Source organism: Somniosus microcephalus, chromosome 3 (genome assembly GCF_052327205.1).
Source record: "Somniosus microcephalus isolate GS21.2 chromosome 3, FLI_Smic_1.0, whole genome shotgun sequence".
In the NCBI taxonomy this organism is placed as follows: Eukaryota; Metazoa; Chordata; class Chondrichthyes; order Squaliformes; family Somniosidae; genus Somniosus; species Somniosus microcephalus.
Window position 1 is genome coordinate 263,321,761 of NC_140989.1, and position 25,286 is coordinate 263,347,046.

The following is a 25,286-nucleotide window of genomic DNA, read 5'->3' on the forward strand; positions in this document are numbered from 1 at the left end:
TACTTCAAATGATGCAAAATAAGGTAACAGCAGATCAAATGATGGACATCCATGGTCGTTGAGTTAGTGCAAAGAACAGCATAGCACATGTGTGGAGAAAAAGAAAAAGAAAGACTTGGATTTATATAGTGCCTTTCACGACCATGGGAAATCCCCAAAGTGCTTTACAGCCAGTGAAGCACTTTTGAAGTGTGGTCACTGTTGTAATGTAGGAAATGCAGCAGCCAATTTGCGCACAGCAAGCTCCCACAAACAACAATGTGATAATGACTAGAAAATCTGTTTTAGTGATGTTGATTGAAAAATATAAATTGGCCAGGACATTGGGGAGAACTCCTCTGCTCTTCTTTGAAATACTGCCATGGGATCTTTTACAGCCACCTGAGAGATTAAACTAGGGCCTCATTTTAACGTCTCATCCGAAAGACGGCCCCTCTGATAGTGCAGCACTCCCTCAGTACTGCACTGGAGTGTCAGCCTAGATTTTGTGCTCAAGTCTCTGGAATGGGACTTGGACCCATAACTTTCTGACTCAGAGGCGTGAGTGCTACCCACTGAGTCACAGCTGACAGTTAAATGATTGGCTCAAGAATTTACGTGAATATCTTCTCTATGAAAGACAAGCTTACTGCACATCACCACCAACACACTTGTATAGAAATTGTCAAGAGCTTTATTACCTACAGTTTTCTAACCCTTTGTAATATGCATATATTTTGATATCAAGAGTTCCAGTCTGTTCTCCCCTTATACTCCTCCCTCAAATCAATCATGTCTCTCCCTCTTTCAGTATCAAGAGCTGTTGCAAAATAATGATTTATTAATTCCACCACTTCTCTGTCCTCAGACACCATCTCCCCACTCTGACTGGTAATCAGTCCAATGTCTTCCTGCACCTTTCTCTTGCTCCTGACATTCCTGCAAGAATGCTTTCTTATTATCATTTATATTTTGTCTTGTATTTCACTCATGTTCCTTCTTCATGCCTCCAGTCAGTTTCTTGGCATCCCTCTGCCTGTTTTTGTAGTTTTCCCTACCCTCTTCCTTCCCTGTACATTGCAGAATTCAAATGGTTTTAGACATGCAGATCACACAAAAGAATGTCCGTATTTTTAATTTTTTAAATGTTTACTCAGCAATAACTTTTTTTTTAGGCCCGAAGGAAGAAACGTCTGATGATTTCTGGAAAATGGTGTGGGAACAGAAAGCAACGATCATTGTTATGGTAACTCGCTGTGAGGAAAACAAGCGGGTAAGTCTTATTCTCTACTATTCAGCGTTGACCTTTTTTTTAACTTTGTGTATGCCATCCTTCAATGTACACAATGCTTTAATGGCCACAGAACAGATACCACAGTTATGTCTGAAGCACACACATTAGAGAGCTTTGTGCCAACAACCACCTAAACCAACATTGATTATGGAAGAGGCAATACTAAGTTACTTACCTATGAAGGTTCAGTTCTGTTCCCCTTTCAGAGCTAATTATTTCTCTCTGGTTCTTTATTCCACTATTTGCTCTTCTAATTGCAATGTTGTAGCTTTGACATTTTGGCCTAGAAATTCAGTCGCGTTTGCGCCCACTTATGGGCTATAGAGTGGTTTGCGCCGGAAGTTTTTTCGCGCCCGAAATTCAGTTGGTCCGTAACATCGACGTTAGCCGGTAGTGCTGCGCCGGCACCGATGACGTCATCGGTGTGCGCAGCGCCCCGGTTCCAATGCAATTCCGGTCCGACCACCAAATTCAGTTGCGGCCGCCTCTCCCGTGGCAGCCGCAAACAGCGTTTGCAAAACGGTGCCTTGCAGTTCCGAGAGGCCGGCGCATAAAGGTGGAGGGGCGGCCGGCCGCTTTCCCGGCGGCCGCCTGGCTGCACCTCCCTCCCCGGACTCCTGCACCACCCCCCCGCGGCATTGGTGTGTCACTCCCGCGAGCCCGGCACTTCTCCATGGTGCCGGGCTCATTTGCCGGGGGAATCCAGCGGCGATCTCACGGCTGCAGGCAGCTCCTCCTTAAGAGAAGGAGGAGGCCTGCAGTACCCCAGCCTGCCGCACCGCATCGGGTGCCGCAGCGGCAGCTGGACGCCTGAAACTGACATTCTTCGCCCCAAACGAGGCGGCCAAACCCTCCAATAGCGCCCGCCTCCGTGTTGGGGCGGCGCAACTGAATTTCAGGCGGGCGCTACGGGAATCTGGCCGAGCACTAAATTTCGGGCGCTAAAGACCTGGCAGGGCTATACCTAATTTCTAGGCCTTTGATCGGTACGGTGATGTTCCAGATGATAGGAAGTCTGATGTAACTGAGAGGGCCATAATGATAAATAATGATAAAATAGTGGGCTACTTATGCTCTGGATATTTAAGGAACAAAGTACAAAGTACAACTTAAAATCTGGAATCTGAACTATTCCATTATAACAGTGAGTCCTCTATGTAACAAAACATGATACTGGATGTTCCTGCACTCCATTTTTAATTTATTTTCTACCATCCTCGGATGTCTCTGAGCATTTCAGAGTTCACAGTCAAGATAGTCAGCAAGTGACCCACTCGCAGGCCTCTGCCAATACCAATCTTGTTCTGCTCACTTAACGTCTGCCAGAGTTGCCCAGTTGGGCCTGCTCACCAATTCTTCCACCCTCGTTGGAAATGCATGGTCTTCAATTTGCATCATAAGAACATAAGAGCAAAAGAATTAGGAGCAGGAGTGGGCTATATGGCCCTTCGAGCTGCTCCGCCATTCAGTAAGATCATGGCATCACCCCATGACAGCAAATCAGAGATCAGGCGTTGATTGTACCAACCTGTACCCTATTTTGTGATACATCTTCTTTGACATTATTTGTATTCCTCAACTTTCAATTTCAAAATATAAAATTGGTTCTTATATGAATGGGCTTCAGTGGGGGGTGAGGGGAAACTTTAGAATGCAGTTGTCACAAAAAACAACCTTATTTTTTTCAGCCCAAATGTGCTCAGTATTGGCCCACTATGGATAGGCAGTCCAGGTCCTTTGGTGACTTCACTGTAAGAATTAGCGAGGAGAAGTGGTGCCCAGACTATGTTATTCGGAAACTCTTCATTTCACACGTGAGTTTGAATGAGCTCCTTATTTGTTTCTGCTCCAATCACGATTGCTTTTTGTTATGACTGACTGAAGAGGCCACTAACTGATATTTTGCTGTATTTCTTCAGAAGAAGGAAAAAACTCCTGAGAGAGAAGTGACGCACATCCAGTTCATTAGTTGGCCAGACCATGGTGTTCCAGAAGATCCACATCTCCTTCTCAAATTGCGTCAGAGAGTTAATGCATTCAGAAACCTATTTAGTGGTCCAATAATTGTGCACTGCAGGTAATGAGGATTTTTTTTTAAAAGGTAGTATTCTGCCATAGTCTGGAAGTAATTGCTTCATCTGCATGTCTCAGAAACAGAGTTAGCATTGCAGTGGCACTCCCAATCTGGGCAAAATATGTCCTAGTAAACAAGCTGACAAAAATGATCTAATGTTCTATCCTACTTTAACAAAATACAATATAATTAAATGCTCTTGATATGGAATATATACAGGGTAGTATTTCTGATTTTAAATGTTGTCATCTGTGAAAAGCAACTGCCAAAGTTTTGTCACTTTTGGTATGTTTTTGTTACACTTCTGTGTCAATTTTTTCCATTACAATGCAAACTCCCTGTAATTATACTTTCCAGCCACTTGTGTGGCTTTAGTGCCTTTAACATAGAACATCCAGCCCGGATCCGAGGAGGAGCTGTCGGATTTCCCATCTCCCAGCCTGACTGGTGAGCTTCCTGTGAGCGGTGGTTCAGTGCTCACAGTTCGGCAGCATTAACCAAATGATGTCCAGCACCACCCGTCTAATATCCTCCGAAAGTGAAAATCCATCTCCTCATGTTCAACTCCACAGTCGATCAACTAGTGTATCATATTATATAAAAACAGAAAATGCTGGAAATACTCAGCAGGTCAGGCAGCATCTGTGGAGAGAGAAAGAGAGTTAACGTTTCAGGTCGATGACCCTTCGTCAGAACTGGAAAAAGCTGGAGATGGAACAGATTTTTAAACAAGTGCAGGGGCAGGGAAAGGGGTGGAGGGGAGGAAAGAACAAAAGGGAATGTCTGTGATAGGATGGAAGGCAGAAGAGATTAAGAGACATTAAGAGAGATTAAGAGATGGTGCAAGGCAAAGTATTAATGTATCATATTGTTCATTTTTCTTTAAGTTCCTATTGCTAGCTATTTAAAAAATAAATGGAATGAGTACATATAAGAATAAATATAGCTGATAATTTTATCTTTAATAGTACATGGATGGTATAAATCTGATATTTGATGGGCGTGGTATTTTGCTGAAATAAAGTACCCCAGGAGGTAAAGAAAGAAAAGAAAGATTTGCATTTATATCACGCCTTTCACAACCTCAGGACGTCCCAAAGCACTTTACAGTCAATTAAGTACTTTTGAAGTGTAGTCACTGTTGTAATGTAGGAAACGCAGCAGCCAATTTGCACACAGCAAGCTCCCACAAACAGCAATGTGCTAATGACCAGATAATCTGTTTTTGTGATGTTAATTGGGGGATAAATATTAGGAACATAGGAACAGGAGTAGGCCATTTTGCCCCTCGAGCCTGTTCCACCATTCAATGAGATCCTGGTTGATCTGTGACCTAACTCCATATTCCCGCCTTTGACCCACACCCCTTAATACCTTTGGTTAACAAAAATCTATCAATCTCAGATTTAAAATGAACAATTGATCTAGCATCAATTGCCATTTGCAGAAGAGAGTTACAAACTTCTACTAACCTTTGTGTGTAGAAGGGTTTCCTAACTTCATTCCTGAAAGGTCTGGCTCTAATGTTTAGACTATGCCCCCAGTCCTAGATTCCCCAACCAGCGGAAATAGTTTCTCTCTATCCACCCTACCAGTTCCCTTTAATATCCTGATACACTAATACTTTGCCTTGCACCATCTCTTAATCTCTCTTAACCTTGAGTTTTTAGTCCAAATGTCATTTGGTTAATTTTTTCATAGGCTCTTGTTTCCATTGTGTGTCAGTTGAAACCATTGCTTTTAAGACAAAAGCAAAATACTGCAGATACAGGAAATTCTGAAATAGAAACAGAAAATGCTGGAAACACTCAGCAGGACATCTTCTGTTTCTCTCTCCACAGACGCTGCCTGAGCTGTTGAGCATTTCCGGCATGTTCTGCTATTTTCTGCTATTAATTCCATTTCTTTGGAAGTTTGTGATTACTCTGCATGGTAAACTGATTGCTGTACTATTTCACAGTGCCGGGGTGGGTCGCACAGGCAGCTACATCGGAATTGATGCCATGATGCAGGGCCTTGAGGCTGAAGGGCGAGTGGATATCTACGGTTACATAGTTCAACTCCGTCGGCAACGATGCCTCATGGTGCAGGTTGAGGTAGGCTTACCTTTATAACAATACCTTTCCTTTACACACGCGGACGGTGGTGCCAGTGACTTCATCAGCCACTGACTGTGTCATTGCCAAAACGTAGAGGGGGGAGAGAGGAAAATTGGGGGCGGATCGTCACAGCCAAGCTTGATCCAGTCTTTTCCACACATCCACACGCATAGGCTTCCAGGAGTGGTCACACGATGGCAATCGGGATTGGAAACCGTTCTGTGAGACTCAGTACTCGTGCTGCCTTTTCCTGCTGAAGCATCGAAGGAAACCAGCAAATGTTGTTTAAAAAAGTGATATAAATCTATTGAGGTGGGGAGGTAGTGATACTAGTCCTTGTAGTCTAATAGAGGCGGTCCGGGCTCTAGCGACCTGGTGTGGTGTCTTGATTCCTAGCAATCAGGTAATTGCCTGATGATTCAGGGAAATGTTCGCATGCAATCCCTGGTAGTATAATAGTACAGGTGTGTTTATGTGCTTCTATGATGATCAAGGGAACGTTTTGACTTTTACGATGAAGCTTCTGTTTTATGAATGTCTAAAACTCCCATTGGAACCAGTGAATGTTTCCACTTCTCACACTAGGCATCCTTAAGACCTCTGTGGGTGCCACTGATTTGTACACAGTTATCAGCGGTTTTGTTCTGTGGGCCTGTACCCTCTGTGTACTGGGCTGAGATGGCCCAAACTCATTAAGTCGAACCAGCACGGAAGAGAGAGAAAACTTTCAATCCTCTCAGTTTTGGCTGGAATTAAGCCCAGGTCCCAAGTTCAATTCACTGCATCACCCATGCTTTGGTTACAGTTGTTTGTGTTGGTTTGATTTTACATATTTTGTTCTTTCTATTTTCACCTCTTCATCGCCTCCCTGCCCGTGCATGGCTGAGAGAGCTTGGTGATCAACCAGCAATGCATGTTTTCACCATGTGCCCTAAAATGCAACTCTGTGTTGAGCTGGCATGGGTGCTACAATAAAACCTAAAGTAGAATCCCAGGTGACTTCCCTTTCACCCCCCCCACCCCCCCAATCATTGGGATGCCCAGCTTCTGCTGCATCCTCTGTCTAATGATACAACAGAGCTTGACAACTGTCCATTTGAGGAAAGATGGAGTCTGTCAGCTGAAGCTGGGACTAGGCTTTTCAATGCCTCACTCTGCCTGTGGGACTGTAGATGGATTCATTGAATCATCCCACTATCTGAAATGCTCTAAACCTCAGTGAGCTGTTGATTAAAAATGTTGATTTGATTATGTCGACCAATCACATTTATCATTAGGCTTTGGTGAGCTTCACTGACATATTAGTGTCTTAATAAATGTATCTTCTATTGCAGGCCCAGTACATTCTGATACACCAGGCTTTGCTGGAGTACTATCTCTATGGTGAAACCGAGGTCAGCCTGTCCGAACTACCCAAGCACCTGACTAACTTTAAAAAGAATGACCCACCTTCCGAGCCATCGCTGCTGGACGCAGAGTTCCAGGTCAGTTCATTTATCGAGAGAAGCTAACCTTGCGAGTCAGCTTAAATGACGCTAATCAAATAACAGCAAAACTCGGGAAAGAAGTCACTGATTTACAGGAAACTCTCGATTTACCGGCACCTAAATAACCGGAAATCTCTGTTAACCGGCAAAATTCAGGAATAGGTTCAGGTAAGTTTTACTTCATATTAGTGGCCGTTCCTGGATCTGTGACTGTGTAACCGGGGTTCCTGCACCTGTTGCTAAGCAACAGGGATGCCTGGATCTTGTGGCCGGGGTTCCTGCACCTGTTGCTAAGCAACAGGGAAGCCTGGATTTGTTGCTGTGTACGGAGCTCTCGTACCTTTTACTATACCTCTCTCTAATCCGGACTTTTTGATAAACCGGCACCACGCCGGTCCCATCGGTGCCGGATAAAAAAGAATTTCCTGTACTGTCTGTTTAGCTGAACTTCAGGCTGACTCTTTATCAAATCTTAGAAAGCAGAAAAATATTGCCACTGATAACAAGGGTGAAATGCTTTGTGACTTAACAGAGAACACAAAATAACTTTGGTTGCCCAAGCTACTACTTTATGGCTCCTGAACTTCAAAGCCATATCAAAAAAAAAATTCTAACTCAGTGCTATTACAGAGATTAAACTGGGTGCTTTGTTGCTGGGGAAGTAAAGCCAGCTGGAGTAGCCATGAGTGGAAGTCAGAGTAAAGTGATGATGGATTTTGCTGTGGCTATACAATAATTTGTGGTGTGTTGGATGAGATGTAATAAAGAGTGTGTGAGACCCAGTCAATGGGAGCAGTGTGGCTTCAGTAAGCAAGAGGGAATAACAAGTAAAATTGTTGATGTGCGTTTGTGTCAAGAATGAGAGATTTATCAATACATAAGAAGCTCTACAGAATGAAAGTTTAATTTATTTGGCCTGACATTGATCTTTCCTTTGCCTGTCAAGTACCAGAATATACACATAGCAATATAGGTTATATTATTAACCCAAATTTCACAATTAGTTTATGTAAACTTCTTTAAAATCTCAAATTGGTTCTTTTAATGTAAAGAAAGAAAGAACTTGCATTTATATAGCCCATTCCACATTCATGGGATGTCCTCAAATGATTCACAGCCAATAAATGACTTTTGACATGCGGTCACTGTTATTATGTAGTCAAACGTAGCAGCCAAATTGTGCACAGCAAGGTTCCATAAACAGCCAATCTTCAGTTATTCAGTGTGTTGATCAAAGGAGGAATGTTGGTCAGGACACAGGGAGAGCTTCGCTGCTCTGCTTCGAATAGTGCCATGGCTTTTTTTATGCCCACCTGAGCAGACAGACGTCTCCTCCAAAAGCCGGCACATCTGACAATACAGCATTCCCTCGGTACTGAATTTAAATGCAAGCCTAGGTTATGTGCTCAAATTTTTGGAGTGGGGCTTGAACCCACCATCTACTGACTCAGACATAAGAGGGCTATTGCTGAGCTAAGGCTGACCCCTAAGTCATGGGGACAGGGGTCATTTGAATACTAGGAGCGGGCATTCGCGTCAGTAACGGAGCAAATGTGATCAGGTCCCTAGTGGGGCTTAAACCCACTTAAACCTTCTGACTCAGAGGAGAGAGAGCTAACACTACACCAAACCACACTGTACAGGTTAAATTTAACTTCTGCTGATAATCTAAAGATGAAGAGAACCATGTGTAAAAAGTTGACTAGAATGTGGATTTGTATGCTCATTGCTTTGTTTGAAGCATGTTTACAAAATAAAGTAACTCAAGAAGTCTTCTACTTGTTTAATTGAGTGTGTTAAAGTGGAAATTGAAACTTAATTTGTGGAAAGTGTACAAACTGATTAAGTGAGTAGGCAAAACTGTGGCAGATGGATTTCAACGCAGATTAAGTGTGAGGTCATTCATTTTGGACCCAAAAAGGATAAATCTGAGTATTTTTGAAATGGTGGAAAGCTCCGAACATTGGAGGTCCGAAGAGATTTAGGGGGCTATGTTCACAGATCACTAAAATATAGTAGTCAGCTACAAAAAATCTAATAGAATGTTAGCCTTTATAACTAGAGGGCTGGAATATAAAGGTCAGGAAGTTTTGTTACAGCTGTACAAAGCCCTGGTTAGACCACATCTGGAGCACTGTGTACAGTTCTGGGCACCGCAGCTTAGAAAGGATATGTTGGCTTTCGAAGGAGTGCAGCACAGATTCACCAGAATGTTATGGGCTCCAGGGTTAGATTATAAAGAGAGATTATGTAAATTAGGCTTGTATTCCATGGAATATAGAAAATTATGTGGTGATTTGATTGGGATTTTTAGGATTTTGAAAGGAATTGATTGGGTAGATAGAGAAACATTTTCCGCTGGTGGGAGAGTCGAGGATCATGGGACATAACCTTAAAATCAGAGCCAGGCCATTCAGGAGAGAAGTTAGGAAACACTTCTTCATGCCAAGGGTGGTAGAAGTGTGGACCTCTCTCCCACAACAATATGCTAGCTCAATTCATAATTTTAAATCTGAGATTGATAGATTTTTGCTTGCCAAGCATCTTCAGGGATATGGAGCCAGGGCAAATTGATGAAGTTGGGATACAGATCAGCCATTATCTCATTGAATGGAGGAACAGGTTTGAGGGGCTGAATGGCCTACTCCAGTTCCTAAGTTCCTATGGTGGTGGTACTTACATTGATTTGTTATTGGTTTTTCTCAGCTACCTCATGGCAATATTAAGAAAAGGCTTGTCTTCTCAGCTCTGATAAGCCTGCACTGCAACATACAAAACCAGTGAATCTCATTCCACAGTGTCACTAATGATGTACTTCAAGCACAAAAAACACTGAGCAGTGACTGTCATGATGCAATATATTTAGTCCCACTTTCCAGATCATTTACTCCCAATACTGACCTATAGTTCAGAGAAACTGGATGGCATGAGGATTAGGTACTCAACAGGGAGAATCTACAGGGAAGAGTTTCTCCGTTAATTTTTAGTACTGAAATTGTAAATATGCTCTTTATCAGCATGTTTGTCGATTTGCTGCAAATCAGATCCGATGAAACCTTCCCCGTTTGTCCTGTAAGTCTGAATTGGGCCTTGAAAGTATAACATTTTTGATAAACTACTGCTATTTAAATGGTTTTCCTTTTTTTTCCAACTCTTTACTGCTGCTGATTTCTATTAGGCTTTTGTTGCTGTAACAATTTTTGTTTCTCATCACTGAGTGCTGGAACATTTGAAGAGGGAATCTTACTGTTGGGACTTCTTTCCAAAATCAAACAGAATAGAGTTATGATATAGATTGCTGGCCTTTTGTTTTGTCCCGTACGTTACTGTTGATCTTTAAGCTCTTTTTAAACAGTGAGGGTGAATGACATGATTTGGGATTTTGGCTTCCTAGTTAGTGTGATTAATGGTGACACGGGAATAAACCCAAGTTTGAGGGGAAACCTGTAAACTTGCTTATGAAGCTATAGGGGGCTGAGACCTTGAAGCAGTCTCCACGCTTGAAGGAGACATGCTGGAGAGTCTGTCTTAAAATCCAGCGATATCAAGAGCTGATTGTTCTACAGGTTCCTTATACACAGACACAATGAAGAACTGGCTATCAGAGTTGGGGTGATGTCGGACTATTTTCAGAGCTGGAAATCCTCAGCATTTCCATTTCAAAGCTCCCCGCTCACCTTTAATATAGGAGAAGAATCAAAAGGAACTTTTCCATTCGGAGTTCAGAAAGCTCAGAAAGCAAAGAGTTGGAATAAATGGCTCTTTTTCCGAGTGGCAGGAAACCGCAGGTGGGGTACCGGAGGGATCAGTCCTTGGACCCCAGCTATTCACAATATATATTAATGATCTGGACAAGGGAACTAGATGTAATATCTCCAAGTTTGCAGATGACACAAAGCTGGGTGGGCGTGTGTGCTGTGAGGAGGATGCCGAGAAACTCCAGTATGATTTGGACAGGTTGGGTGATTGGGCAGGTGCATGGCAGATGCAGCATAATGTGGATAAATGCGAGGTTATCCACTTTGGTGTCAAAAACAAGAAGGCAGACTATTATCTGAACGGCAATAGATTGGGAGAAGGGAAAGTGCAACGAGACCTGGGTGTCCTTGTGCACCAGTCGCTGAAGGTAAGCATGCAGGTGCAGCAGGTGGTTTAGAAGGCAAATGGTATGTTGGCCTTCGTAGCGAGAGGGTTTGAGTACAGGAGCAAGGATGTCTTGCTGCAGTTGTACAGGGCCTTGGTGAGACCACATCTTGAGTATTGTGTGCAGTTTTGGTCGCCTTATCTGAGGAAGGATGTTCTTGCCATGGAAGGAGTTCAGCGAAGATTCACCAGGCTGATACCTGGGATGGCAGGAATGACGTATGAGGAGAGATTGGGTCGATTGGGCTTGTACTCGCTGGAGTTTAGAAGAATGAGAGGGGATCTCATTGAAACTTATAAAATTCTAACAAGACTAGACAGACTAGATGCTGGAAGGATGTTCCCGATAGTCAGGGAGTCCAGAACCAGGGGTCACAGTCTAAGGATAAGGGGTAAGCCATTTAGGACAGAGATGAGGAGGAATTTCTTCACCCAGAGAGTGGTGAACCTGTGGAATTCTCTACCACAGAAGGCAGTAGAGGCCAATTCATTAAATATATTCAAGAAGGAGTTGGATATATTTCTTAAGGCTAAAGGGATCAAGGGATATGGGGAGAAAGCAGGGACAGGGTACTGAATTTGGATGATCAGCCATGATCGCATTGAATGGCAGAGCAGGCTCGAGGGGCCGAATGGCCTACTCCTGCTCCTATCTTCTATCTATGTCGATGGTCAAGACACATTTTGAGGGGGAAAAAAAGAAAAATCATAACTGGAGTATGCTAGCAATTCAATTCCAAACAGTGATTTTCAATGTGCTAAATTTTTCGGAAGAAAACAAATGTTAATTTTTTTTTTACAGTATTCTTCAGTAATGTAATATGAATAACATTTTATACTTGTTATTCCATATCATTGAATCTTTCAGAGGATCCCATTTTATACTGAGTACAGATCACAGATCACAGGAAGACGGGGAGAAAATCAAAGTAAAAATCGTTCCCTTTCAGTGATCCCATGTGAGTATTAAGTTTGCTCTCTCTCTCTTTCTCCTCTCTCTCTCCCCTCTCTCACCACTCTCTATCTCTCCCCCCCCTCTCTCTCTCTGTCTGTCTGTCTCTCCTCTCTCTCTCTCTCCCCCTCTCTCTCCCCTCTCTCTCTCTCGCCCCCTCTCTCTCGCTGTCTCTCTCTCTCCCCTCTCTCTCTCTCTCACACCTCCCTCTCCTCTCTCTCCCCTCCCTCTCTCTCGCCCCTCTCTCTCCTCTCTTTCTCTCCTCTCTCTCTGTCCCTCTCTCTCTCTGTCCCTCTCTCTCTCACCCCTCTCTCTCAGTCTCTCTCTCTCTCCCCTCTCTCTCCCCTCTCTCTCTCCCCTCTCTCTCCCCCTCTCTTGCTCTCTCTCTGTCTCTTTCTCTCTCTCCTCTCTCTCTCCCCCCTCTTTCTCTGCCCTCTCTCTGTCTCTCTCTCGCCCTCCCCTCTCTCTCTGCCCTCTCTCTCTCTCTGTCTCTCTCTCTCTATCCTCCCTCTCTCGCACCTCTCTCTCCTCTCTCTCTCCTCTCTCTCTGCCCTCTCTCCCCCTCTCTCTCTGCCCTCTCTCTCTGCCCTCTCTCTCTCTGCCCTCTCTCTCTCTGCCCCCTCCCTTCTCTCTCTCTGCCCTCTTTCTCTCCGCCCTCTCTCTCGCCCCTCTCTCCCCTCTCTCTCTCTGCCCTCTCTCTCTCCCCTCTTTCTCTCTCTCTGCCCTCTCTCTCGCCCCTCTCTCTCCTCTCTGCCCTCTCTCTCTCTGCCCTCTCTCTCTCTGTCCTCTCTCTCTCTGCCCTCTCTCTTTCTCTGCCCTCTCTCTCTCTCTGCCCTCTCTCTCTGCCCTCTCTCTCTGCCCTCTCTCTCTCTGCCCTCTCTCTCTCTCTGCCCTCTCTCTCTCTCTCTCTGCCCTCTCTCTCTGCCCTCTCTCTCTCTGCCCTCTCTCTCTCTCCTCTCTCTCTCTGCCCTCTCTCTCTCTCTCTCTGCCCTCTCTCTCTCCCTCCTCTCTCTCTCTCTGCCCTCTCTCTCTGTCCTCTCTCCCCTCTCTCTCTGCCCTCTTTCTGCCCTCTCTTTCTCCCCCCTCTCTCTCTGCCCTCTCTCTCCCCTCTCTCTCCCCTCTCTCTCTCCCCCTCTCTCTCCCCTCACTCTCTATGCCCTCTCTCTCTCTCTACCCTCTCTCTCTCTCTGCCCTCTCTCTCTCCTCTCTCTCTCTCTCTCCTCTCTCTCTCTCTGCTCTCTCTTTCTCTTTCTCTCTCTGTCTCTCTCTGCCCTCTCTCTCGCTCCCCCCCTCTCTCTCTCCCCTCTCTCTCTCGCCTCTCTCTCTCTGCCCTCTCTCTCTCCCCCTTCTCTCTCTGCCCTCTCTCTCTCCCTCCTCTCTCTCTCTCTGCCCTCTCTCTCTGTCCTCTCTCCCCTCTCTCTCTCTCCCCTCTCTCTCTCTCCCCTCTCTCTCTCCCCTCTCTCTCTCCCCTCACTCTCTATGCCCTCTTTCTCTCTACCCTCTCTCTCTCTCTGCCCTCTCTCTCTCCTCTCTCTCTCTCTGCTCTCTCTTTCTCTCTCTCTCTCTGTCCAATTCCAATTTTCCAATTCAAATGCTTTATTGGCATGAAAGTTTACAGAGAACCATATTGCCAAAGCTTACATAGCAAAAAGGTACAGTTTTCCAACATTCTGTAGGTGTCAATCGATTTGACATTTGTTGGCTACATACAATATTACTTTTAAACAATATTAATTTTAAACAGTCTTTGTACTTCATTTGGTACGTTCAATATTAATTTTAAACAGTCTTAATTTTAAACAGTCTCTCTCTCTGGGATCTCTCTCTCTCTCTCTCTCTCTGGGAGCTCTCTCTCAATTCAATTCAATTCAATTCAAATGCTTTATTGGCATGAAAGTTTACAGAGAACCATATTGCCAAAGCTTACATTGCAAAAAGGTACAGTTTTCTAACATTCTGTAGGTGTCAATCGATTTGACATTTGTTGGGTACATACAAAATGTCTCTCTCTCTCTCCCCTCTCTCTCTCTCCCCTCTCTCTCTCTCTCCACTCTCTCTCTGCCCTCTCTCCCTTGCCTCTCTCTCTGCCCTCTCTCTCTCCCCCCTCTCTCTCTGCCCTCTCTCTCTCCCCCCTCTATCTCTCCCCCTTTCTCTCTCTCCTCTCTCTCTCTCTCTCTCTCCTCTCTCCTCTCTTCTTTCTCTCTCTCTGTCTCAATGTTTTTATGAGATTGTTCAGATTTCTACAACAATATTACAACATAGAATTGTTCCCATGTATAAGACTAGAAGAATAGGACACTGTTTATTTTGGCACTAATCCTGAAATGGTACTTATATGTGGTTTATAAATTTGTTCTTTTAAAGATGACTACAACAGAGTAGCCATCAAACTGGAAGATGAAAAAAGCAAGGACAGTGAAAATTACAGTGACGGTGAATTATCCTCTGATGAGAGTGAAGACGAAGAATCCACTAAATATATCAATGCTTCCTGCATAGACGTATGTATTAGCACAAGAAGTTACATTTATATCATGCTTCTCTCATAGAAGATCATCTAAATGCTTTGTCAGTGGGACAAGTAGACACTTAACAGGAGTGAAAGAATTGGCTGGAGGAGACCAAAAGCACGATGCAAGGGATAGATTTTTACATAATGGGGGGGGGGGGGGGCGGGGGTGAGAGTTGAAGCTAGAGACAGAGTGAATTGGAAGAGAATCCCAGGGGCATAGTCGCTGCCAGAGCAAGGAACAGAATAAAAAATTTAGAGCCAGAGGAACAGAGGCTACGGCCTAGTGCATGAGACTAGAGACGGTTTCTCAGACAGGGTGGGGAAAAACTGTGAGGGAATTCTAAAATGCATTTGAAAGGGTGGTGGAAGCAGATTCCATAATAACTTTCAAAAGGGAATTGGATAAATACTTGAAAGGGAAATATTTGCAGGGCTATGGGGAAAGAGCAAGGGCGTGGGACTAATTTGATAGCTCTTTCAAAGAGCCGGCACAGGCACAATGGGCCGAATGGCCTCTTTCTCTGCTGTATGATCCTACGATTCATATTTGCCATAAATGCCTGCATTTAGGCCTTATTTTGTTCAGCTCTGTCACTATTTATTGATTTCTAAACAGCTGTTTATTGCTGATATTAAACTCGTTTCAGAAACATGCTGCCAGAGCAATTGTCCTTTCATGTGTCCACACGGGCACACATGTGCCAACCGCGTTGAATGGCAGCATTTTCAGATCAGTGCCCGCATTTATGAATGAAAATCAGAGGCGCTCCCAGCTCTTGCCTGCTGCTCTTGCTCCAGGGAATTGATTGGCACTGGACTTGTTGGTCAGGAAATCTCCCAGCATCTTTGCAAGATCAGAAATTGCCAACCACAGTGTGCAGCAGTATTCAACTCCCTCGAGCAGCAGCAGAATATAGGAACTGGGATGGCACGGGGGTGGGAGGAGGGGTGGGTGGCAACAGACAGTTAGGAACAGCGGGGAGGGTGGAGGGTGGAGGGGAGGAGGGAGAGAATAGTGCCTGCTTGAATGGGATTGGAGGCGTGAAGAGTGGCAATAGGAAGTGAACATTTAGGAGTAGGAAGAGTGCCGACGTGGTCTGAGAGTGGAAAAGACTGCCAGCATAAACCAAGGGAATGGAAGGGTGCATGTGAGGATTAGGAGGTGAAGAGTGCCCGTGTGATCTGTGATGTGAGGAGGAAGAAGAGGACTGCCAGTGTGAAGTGGGTGGGAAGAATGTGAAGGAAGCCAGCATGAACTATAGGAAGAAAGTGCCACTACTAATTGGAGCAGGGAGGGGGGCGAAGAAAATTGTCTCTGTGAACGAGGGGGGTGGTGGGGGGGAGAGAGTGCCTCTGTGTCACCATGACAACCACAGGGACAATTTAATGATCATTTGATAACAATTTTGCCACAATCTTCCATTACACATGGGTAGAATGTATACTTGCAGCTTATATTATAACAAGCCCATGCTTTCAATCTGGCTACACGTCATTGGCCTGTATTTAGATATGTTTTTGAGTTGTCAGCTTTTTTGAGCTCGTATTTGCTTTTTCAAAGCTGTTGGCCAACCATTGCCCGTTTCCTACGTTGGCTTGGCATGTACTTGTGCCTATTGAAACAGTGATATTTAAATGGTGATAGATTGGGAACTGTTGATGTACAGAGGGACCTGGGTGTCCTTGTACACCAGTCACTGAAAGCAAATATGCATGTGCAGCAAGCAGTTAGGAAGGCAAATGGTATGTTGGCCTTCATTGCAAGAGGATTTGAGTACAGGAGCAAGGATGTCTTACTACAGTTATACAGGGCCTTGTTGAGACCACACCTGGAGTACCGTGTGCAGTTTTGGTCTCCTTACCTAAGAAAGGATATACTTGCCATTGAAGGAGTGCAGCGAAGATTCACCAGACTGATTCCTGGGATGGCAGGACTGTCGTATGAGGAGAGATTGGGTCGACTAGGCCTGTATCCACTAGAATTTAGAAGAATGAGAGGGGATTTCATTGAAACGTATAAAATTCTTACAGGGTTAGACAGACTGGATGCAGGGAGGATGTTTCCCCTGGCTGGGGGGTCTAGAACAAGGGGTACGGGGTAGGATATTTAGGACTGAGATGAGGAGAAATTTCTTCACTCAGAGGGTGGTGGACCTGTGGAATTCTCTACCACAGAAGGCTGTGGAGGCCAAGTCACTGAATATATTTAAGAAGGAGACAGATAGATTTCTAGACACAAAAGGCATCAAGGGGTATGGGGAGAGAGCGGGAATATGGTATTCATGATCATATTGAATGGAGTAGCAGGCTCGAAGGGCTGAATGGCCTACTCCTGCTGCTATTTTTCTATGTTTCTATGAAACTGTGCCACTTCATATGTGAGGAGCAGTTCTATTAGAACTTCAGTTTAGTCTGGGAGAAATCTGCTTGTTCAGAACACAGGACATTTGGATGGGGGAGGTGCTGGGAGAGTCTCAGAAACAAAGTGAAGGTTGGGAACTTTGCTCAATGAATTTTAATTATTTTAATCTGAAGAAAAACAAAACAGAAGATTGAAATCCAGAAAAAGTGTGGAGAATTCCCATAAACTGAAGTATGTTCAAGGTGTGCTTGGACCTACAGAGCACGTCAAAAGATCCACTACAAAACTCTAAAGTGAGCCTCCCTCTGTGTTCTGTCTTTTAGGGATATTGGCATTCCGAAACATTGATTGCCACTCAGACTCCGCTGCCTGATACCATTGCTGACTTTTGGATGATGGTGTATCAAAAAAAGGCAAAGATCATCGCAATGCTGGGCAAATTAAAAGACGACAAGGTAGGAGCCAGTGCTCCACTCTTCTTTTTCATGATGTTTTAAAATCCCAGGAACATAATCTTACTGATGAGGTTCATCAAGGTTACCCTGTCGCACAGTGCAACATGTTTCATTTTATGTTACAACTACAACTTGTATTTATATAGCGCCTTTAAACGTCCCAAGACACTTAATGGGAGCGTTATCAAAAAAACATTTCATACCGAGCCACATAAGGAGATATTAGGACAGTTGACCAAAAACTAGGTCAAAGAGAGGGAGAGAGGTTTACAGATAATAACATTATACTGATAAAGATGGGAGATGTGAGAGGGTAGCTAACTGGTCAGAATATAGGTGCTTAAAGCCAAGATTTGTCTAGAAATTTTGTATTGCATTAATACTTTGAACACATACCAAATTATACAGTAACAGATGGTGGAAATTCTAGAATATTCTAGGGGCGAGGAAAATGCAATATTCCAGGGTGGGAAAAATTGGGCATTCCATTGGTCCTCACCATATTACTGTACATGGCAGGTCTGAGTTCATTTTGCATGAACATAAAATGAATCTTTCCAAACCCAATTGACTGCTACTTTGGAAGTCCAAGAATTAAGGGTAAAAGTTTCTAACTTTCCTACATTACAACAGTGACTATACCACAAAAAGAACTTCATTGGCTGTAAAGCGCTTTGGGACGTCTGGTGGCCGTGAAAGGCGCTATGTAAATGCAAGTCTTTCTGTTTTTTTCTTTATGCTGACGACAAGGAAAATGGCAGGTGGGATTTTCTGTCCATTGATGCTAACAGATGGCAAAGTGCGGGCAGTACGTCTGCAATTGTCTGAGAGACATTGGCATCGGACGAGGTTGCTCGTTGCCCTGCACCTTCACAAAACTTACTCTGTAGCATATTCTTTAAACCATCGATGTCCAAAGAGCTGCTTGTTTCATTAGTGAGCCATTACTGGCGGGTGCATCTAAGGCATCCACCATATAAAAGAAGCCAGATTTCCTGACGTTGGTGCCTGGGCAGCTTGGAAACAAGTGGTAGCTTCTCCCCTGTGAGTCCTTTACCAAGGGGGGTGGCTTAAGATTGCTTAGAAAAATTTGCCGGCCCAAATCTTCGGAGGTTTGGCCCACATACTCAGCCTAGACCCGTAGGTGGTCCCCATGCTGGGTTGACCAGTTCACCTGATCCCACCTGGCATACCTGTCCCAACAGTATATCGGGTCCCTAAGAAGGCCCAGGGTGCAGGGACAAGCCCCTCACACCCCTTATATCAATGGCTTTGTAAGGGTCAGGCGGAGGATCCATCGCCACAAGGTCCTCCTGGAAATCTAGGTGCTAAGCTGGGGATCAACAGAACCAAGTCCGGGCCTAGTTGCCAGCCATTCCTGCTGGAAGGTTTGTTCAGAGACTTCCAGAATGGTTGTGGATATTCGGGGCTACCCTTTGCATCATGGTTTCACTACTTGTGACAAAACCAGATATTTTCGTTAAATATAAACACATTTTCCTGCAGAAGGCTTACACTGAACTTGCAGAAATAATCATAACATATAGAACATGTGCAAAGTAGCACTGGTGCTGTGAACTATAACATTGCAATGGTACAGTACAATTCTCTTCCATTGATACCAAATGCCCCAGCATTTGAATAATTTAATCTTAATTTAATTGTATTTAGGATTGTACACAATATTGGGAAGACGAGAAGAAAACCTATGAAGATATTGAAGTTGAGTTATCTGAATGCAATAAGGAGCCAGAGTTTATTGTTCGAGTCTTTGAAATAAGACATACAAAGGTAATGATATCCTGAGGTACAGGGGGCTATTACGGTCTATAGATTCACAGAATTTACCTACGTTCTGAAATGCACAAGCAATAAATTTAATTCCATTGGCATGCTGCAAGGTACTTGCAGATATCTTCCTCCAGTCCAGCATCCATCAAACATTGTGGTTGAATTGATGCAACATACATTTAAATTTTAAAACTGATGAAAGAACGTGACTTGCTGATCTTTTTCAGTAATTTTGAAACCAATTAAAGAACTAAGTAACATTTCGAAGGAGGATTATTTACCGCCTCTTCTTGTCAGAATGTGTCGTGCCATCATGAAAGGTAGTTTTTTTTAAATTCATTGATGGGATGTGGGCGTCGCTGGCTGGCTAGGCCAGCATTTAGTGCCCATCCCTAATTGCCCTTGAGAAGATGGTGGTGAGCCGCCTTCTTGAACCGCTGCAGTCCATATGGTGTAGGTACACCCACAATGCTGTTAGGAAGGGAGTTCCAGGATTTTGGCCCAGCGACAGTGAAGGAACGGCGATACAGGTCCAAGCCAGGATGGTGTGTGGCTTGGAGAGGAACTTGTAGGTGGTGATGTTCCCATGCGTCTGCTGCCCTTGTCCTTCTAAGTGGTAGAGGTCGCGGGTTTGGAAGGTGCTGTTGAAGGAGCTTCGGCGAGTTGCTGCAGTGCATCTTGTAGATGGTACACACTGCAGCCACAGTGCGCCGGTGGTGGAGGGAGTGAATATTGAAGGTGGATGGAGTGCCAATCAAGCGGGCTGCTTTATCCTGAATGGTGTCGAGCTTCTTGAGTGTTGTTGGAGCTGCACTCATCCAGGCAAGTGGAGAGTATTCCATCACACTCCTGACTTGTGCCTTGTAGATGGTGGAAAGGCTTTGGGGAGTCAGGAGGTGAGACACAAAAGTTCAAAGCAGAAAATATAATTGGCCTTTTGAAATAAAAGGAGAAAGCTTCTCGAAAAAGATATTTTGCAAAATGTTATATTCAACATGTGGGTGTGAAAGGAAAGAAGTATTAGTCAGGGAATAATGAGGTGCAAATTGTAATTTGATATGTACAATGTCAGGAACTCAAGATCTGTCTATCTGTCTGCTGATCTACTTATCTATCTCTCTATCTCTATTCCTTTCTATCTCTCTCATTCTCTCTGTATTTATCTAATAAGGTAGTGAACATTGTGACTCGTATCTGTCAGTTTGCTTCTTCCTCATTGGATAAGTTTCTGTGTTCCTCTTTCTAATTGGTTATTTTCAATTTTTATTATTCACCAAAAAAATTGTAAAGAAAACCTTTTCCCTCCAAAATAATTCTGCCAAATCACATTGCAGTAAAACAAACTGTATGAAATACATTGCAGCAACAAAAATTGCTCCAAGATACAACTGCTATTACAGTTCCTCATTCATCCTCTCCACACATGGAAAATAAACTTAATGATAATAATTAACCAGCAAAAACTTCAGTAATTCACCAAACCATCGCCAACTTAACCAAAACTTCCCTGCCCCACCTTTCAATCACTGCACCATCCATCCTGCAAAATCAGTACCCTTTACCCCAAGCAGAGCCTCTCCGAGCAGACAGTGTCACATCTAATCACTCTAGGCTCTGGCCTGATGACCCAAGGCCTACTATGAAGACATGTGCATGCTGATGACTCCGTCCCTCTCTGCCCTCCAATGCCACCTCCAGCTGTTCTGCAATCTCCCATGGCTTTCAGTTTGGTGCTAGTTCCGGCCATGATCCATTTTTCCCTCCCTCCTGCTGCAATCTGCCCAACAGATAAATAGAATCTTTGAGAGATAATTGCAGGACCTCAGTGACAAACAAAGCTCAGTAAAGTAACATATGTGGAAGGCCGTGTTCCAAGTCCCAAGGTAGTCATGAGCTGCCCAAAGTGCAGACAGCTGGGAATTTCCGCCCAAACCAGTTGTGAACATCATTAAGGTTTCATATTAAGGCCCCAAATTCTAGAAAAATTAGGATATAAAATTGGTCACACATACTCGGAAACAATCATAACTGGTAAATGGTTTGATGTTTGGGAATTTGAAAATAAACAAATTATCAGAGTATGGTGATAAAATAGCTGTATATGTTAGGCACTGTCTTTAATCTAAATCTATACCCATGTCATAAAAACATGAAAGGATGAATGAGAAAGGGACAAATTAGACTGTCATCCATCAATATCTATCTCAGACTCTACCCTCCCATCTAAGCTCCCGAGAAAAACGATACATAGAGCATAAATCTCAGAAAGTGGTGCTGACTTTGAACTTATCTTAAACAGCCACTTAAAGCATTGGAATGGGCATGGAGAGGATGCTCATTTTGAATCTTTGAACTTTGGTGCTGCACACACAGTTCCAGTCTTATAGTCTGCATTAGTTGACATTATCTGTGCCTCTCAGTATTTTAAACAGGGATCGTTTCTCCCTTCCATCTTCTTTTATCGTATGAAAACAAGTCCAATTCTGTGAGTTTCTTCTCATACCTTTTGGGCCTGGAACCATTTCCTTTCTTATCTGAACCTTTTCCAATAAGTCAATGTCCTTTTGTAAGCAGGGTTCCCAAAATTAAGCACATATATTCTGAATGTGGCTGCACCAATGGCTCACACAACTTCAGAATTATTCATTTCAACCTCCAGTGAAATACCTACCAGATATATCAAAATCAAATCAAATCAACTTTTATTGTCATTGTTAGTGCACAAGTGCAGTACAACGAAATGTAGGCTTGCGGCTCCCGAGAGTGTACATTTGGATTAAGACATTTAAACATTCAACATACATTTGGCTTGTAGTATATTAACATAAATATAACCATAACCATAATAAAGTGCATTGGCAGATGTGCAGGCTTTAGAGTTTATTTGTGGAGTTCAGTAGGATGACAGCCCTAGGAAAGAAGCTGTTCCGAAATCTGGTCGTACGGGTGCGAATGCATCTGTAGCGTCTCCCAGATGGCAGGAGGGCGAACAGACTGTGGCTGGGGTGGGTAGGGTCTTTGATGATGGACCGTGACCTCCGTAGACAGCGTTTCTGGTATATGTGCTCTATGGTCGGTAGCCAGGTGCCGGTAATGTGTTGGGCAGTTTTGACTACCCGCTGCAGGGGGTAGTCAAATATCCTAGTATTTGATTAGCTTTGCAGTGACTGGAAACGTTCCTTGAATAACATTAATTTGCTATCAACTTACGAATGGAAAATATTTACAAAGTTAGTCAAAAGTTGGCTGTTCTTCATTTTTCAGAGAAAAGAAAGTCGGAAAGTGTACCAGTATCATTTTCACGATTGGGCTGAATCAGAGCTTCCTGAGGATCCTAGTAACTTAGTCAATATGATAAGGAGCATCAAGGAAAAACTGTCAACACACAAAGAACCTGAAACTAACATAGCACCACCTGTCATTGTACACTGCAGGTAACGTCTGGGAGTATTAGTGACGTGTTAACACTTTTATTGATTATCATTCTTAACAAATGTCTATTTGTCATTCACAACAAATGTCTATTTGTAACACTTTTGAGATTATGCCTCATTTCTAGAGAAGAAAGGTGAATTAAGTAGTTCCTTTGGTTTGAGTTTCTATATAAAATCATAGAATGGTTACAGCACAGAAGGAGGCCATTCGGCCTGTCGAGCCTGTGCCGGCTCTCTGCAAGAGCAAGTCAGCTAGTCCCACTCCCCCCACCCTTTCCCCGTAGCCCTGCAAATTTTTTTCCTTCAGGTACTTATCCTATTCCCTTTTGAAAGCCATGATTGAATCTGCCTCCACCACCCTTTCAGACAGTGCATTCCAGATCATAACCACTCGCTGGGTAAAAAAGTTTTCCCTCATGTCACCTTTGGTTCTTCTGCCAATCCCCTTAAATCTGTGTCCTCTGGTTCTCGACCTTTCCGCCAATGGGAACAGTTTCTCTCTATCTACTCTGCCTCGACCCCTCATGATTTCGAACACCTCTATCAAATCTCCTCTCAAACTTCTCTGCTGCAAGGAGAATAATCCCAGCTTCTCCAGTCTATCCACGTAACTGAAGTCCCTCATCCCTGGAACCATTCTTGTAAATCTTTTCTGCACCCTCTCTAAGGCCCTCACATTCTTCCTAAAGTGCGGTGCCCAAAATTGGACACAATACTCCAGTTGAGGCCAAACCAGTGTTTCATAAAGCAAAAGCAAAATACTGGAAATCTGAAATAAAAACAGAAAATGCTGGAAATACTCAGCAGGTCAGGCAACATCTGTGGAGAGAGAAACAGAGTTAATGTTTCAGGTCGATGACCTTTCATTTGGTCCCGAATCGGACCTAACCCTCCTTACTACCCATTTACTGTTTATATGCCTATAGAAGACTTTTGGATTTCCTTTTATGTTAGCTGCCAATCTATTCTCATACTCTCTCTTTGCCCCTCTTAATTCCTTTTTCCCTTCCCCTCTGAACTTTCTATATTCAGCCTGGTTCTCACTTGTATTCTCAACCTGACATCTGCCATACACCCCCTTTTTCTGCTTCATCTTACTCGCTATCCCTTTTGTCATCCGGGGAGATCTGGCTTTGGTTCCCCTACCTTTCCCCCTCGTGGGAATGTACCTCAACTCTACCCGAACCATCTCCTCTTTAAAGGCCGCCCATTGATCAGTTACAGTTTTGCCTGCCAATCTTTGATTCTAATTTACTCGGGCCAACCTACTGAAATTGGCTCTCCTCCAATTAAGTATTTTTACTCCAGATTGCTCCCTGTCTTTTTCCATAGCTAATCTAAACTTTATGATACTATGATCACTGTTCCCTAAATGTTCCCCTACTGACACTTGCTCCACTTGACCCACCTCATTCCCCAGAACCAGATACAGCAATGCCTCCTTCTTCATTGGACCGGAAATGTACTGATCAAGAAAGTTCTCTTGAACACACCAGAAATTCTTCCCCCCTCACCCTCCCGCCCCCCTGCCCTTTACACTATTACTATCCCAGTCTATGTGGGGAGGACTCGTAAAAATCAACATTTCATTGTGCAGTACACACGTCTGCTGCATATATGACAAATAAAATTGAATTGAATTGAATTGAATTGAATTATATTAGGATAATTGAAGTCCCCCATTATCACTACTCTATAGTTCTTGCACCTCTCTGTAATTTCCCTGCAAATTTGCTCCTCTATATCCTTCCCACTAGTTGGTGGCCTATGGAATACACCTAGTAGTGTAATGGCACCTCTATTGTTTCTTAATGCTAACCAAATAGATTCTGCCCTTGACCCCCTCCTGGACATCCTCTCTCTCCAGCACTGTAATATTCTCCTTAACCAATACTGCCACCCCACCTCTTCTTTCCTTCCCTATCTTTCCTGAACAACTTATATCTAGGAACATTTGGAACACAATCATGACGTTTTTTGAGCCAGGTCTCTGTTATCACTGCGACATCATATTCCCATGTGGCTATTTGTGCCTGCAACTCACAAACCTTATTTACCATGCTTCATGCTTTTACATACATGCACTGTAAACCTATCTTAGTCCTTCTTGTATTCTCTCTTATTCTGACCCCACCTAATAGAAACATAGCAACATAGAAGATAGGAGCAGGAGTAGGCCATTCGGCCCCTCAAGCCTGCTCCGCCATTCAATGCGATCATGGCTGATCATCCAAATTCAGTACCCGGTCCCTGCTTTCTCCCCATACCCCTGGATCCCTTTAGCCTTAAGAAATATATCCAACTCCTTCTTGAATATATTTAATGAATTGGCTTCTACTGCCTTCTGTGGTAGAGAATGCCACAGGTTCACCACTCTCTGGGTGAAGAAATTCCTCCTCATTTCTGTCCTAAATGGCCTACCCCTTATCCTTAGACTGTGACCCCTGGTTCTGGACTCCCCAACCATCGGGAACATCCTTCCTGCATCTAGTCTGTCCAGTCCTGTCAGAATTTTATAAGTTTCAATGAGATCCCCTCTCATTCTTCTAAACTCCAGCGAGTACAAGCCCAAGCGATCCAATCTCTCCTCATACGTCATTCCTGCCATCCCAGGTATCAGCCTGGTGAAGCTCCGCTGAACTCCTTCCATGGCAAGAACATTCTTCCTCAGATAAGGCGACCAAAACTGCACACAATGCTCAAG

At 43.8% G+C, this 25,286-nt stretch overlaps 1 protein-coding gene across 5 annotated transcripts in view; it reads left to right on the forward strand.

Annotated features, from left to right (window-relative positions):
• The window catches only part of ptprc (protein tyrosine phosphatase receptor type C), a 251,311-nt gene that overhangs the window by 211,131 nt on the left and 14,894 nt on the right, over positions 1–25,286 (forward strand). For all 5 annotated transcript variants that reach the window (XM_085982416.1, XM_085982413.1, XM_085982415.1 and 2 more), the window contains 10 exons: positions 1,155–1,252; positions 2,962–3,087; positions 3,193–3,350; positions 5,308–5,443; positions 6,781–6,930; positions 11,945–12,035; positions 14,393–14,529; positions 17,226–17,357; positions 19,029–19,148; positions 22,413–22,582. In XM_085982416.1, the coding sequence (XP_085838542.1) occupies positions 1,155–1,252; positions 2,962–3,087; positions 3,193–3,350; positions 5,308–5,443; positions 6,781–6,930; positions 11,945–12,035; positions 14,393–14,529; positions 17,226–17,357; positions 19,029–19,148; positions 22,413–22,582 (1,318 nt within the window). The remainder of the gene's footprint in view (positions 1–1,154; positions 1,253–2,961; positions 3,088–3,192; positions 3,351–5,307; positions 5,444–6,780; positions 6,931–11,944; positions 12,036–14,392; positions 14,530–17,225; positions 17,358–19,028; positions 19,149–22,412; positions 22,583–25,286) is intronic.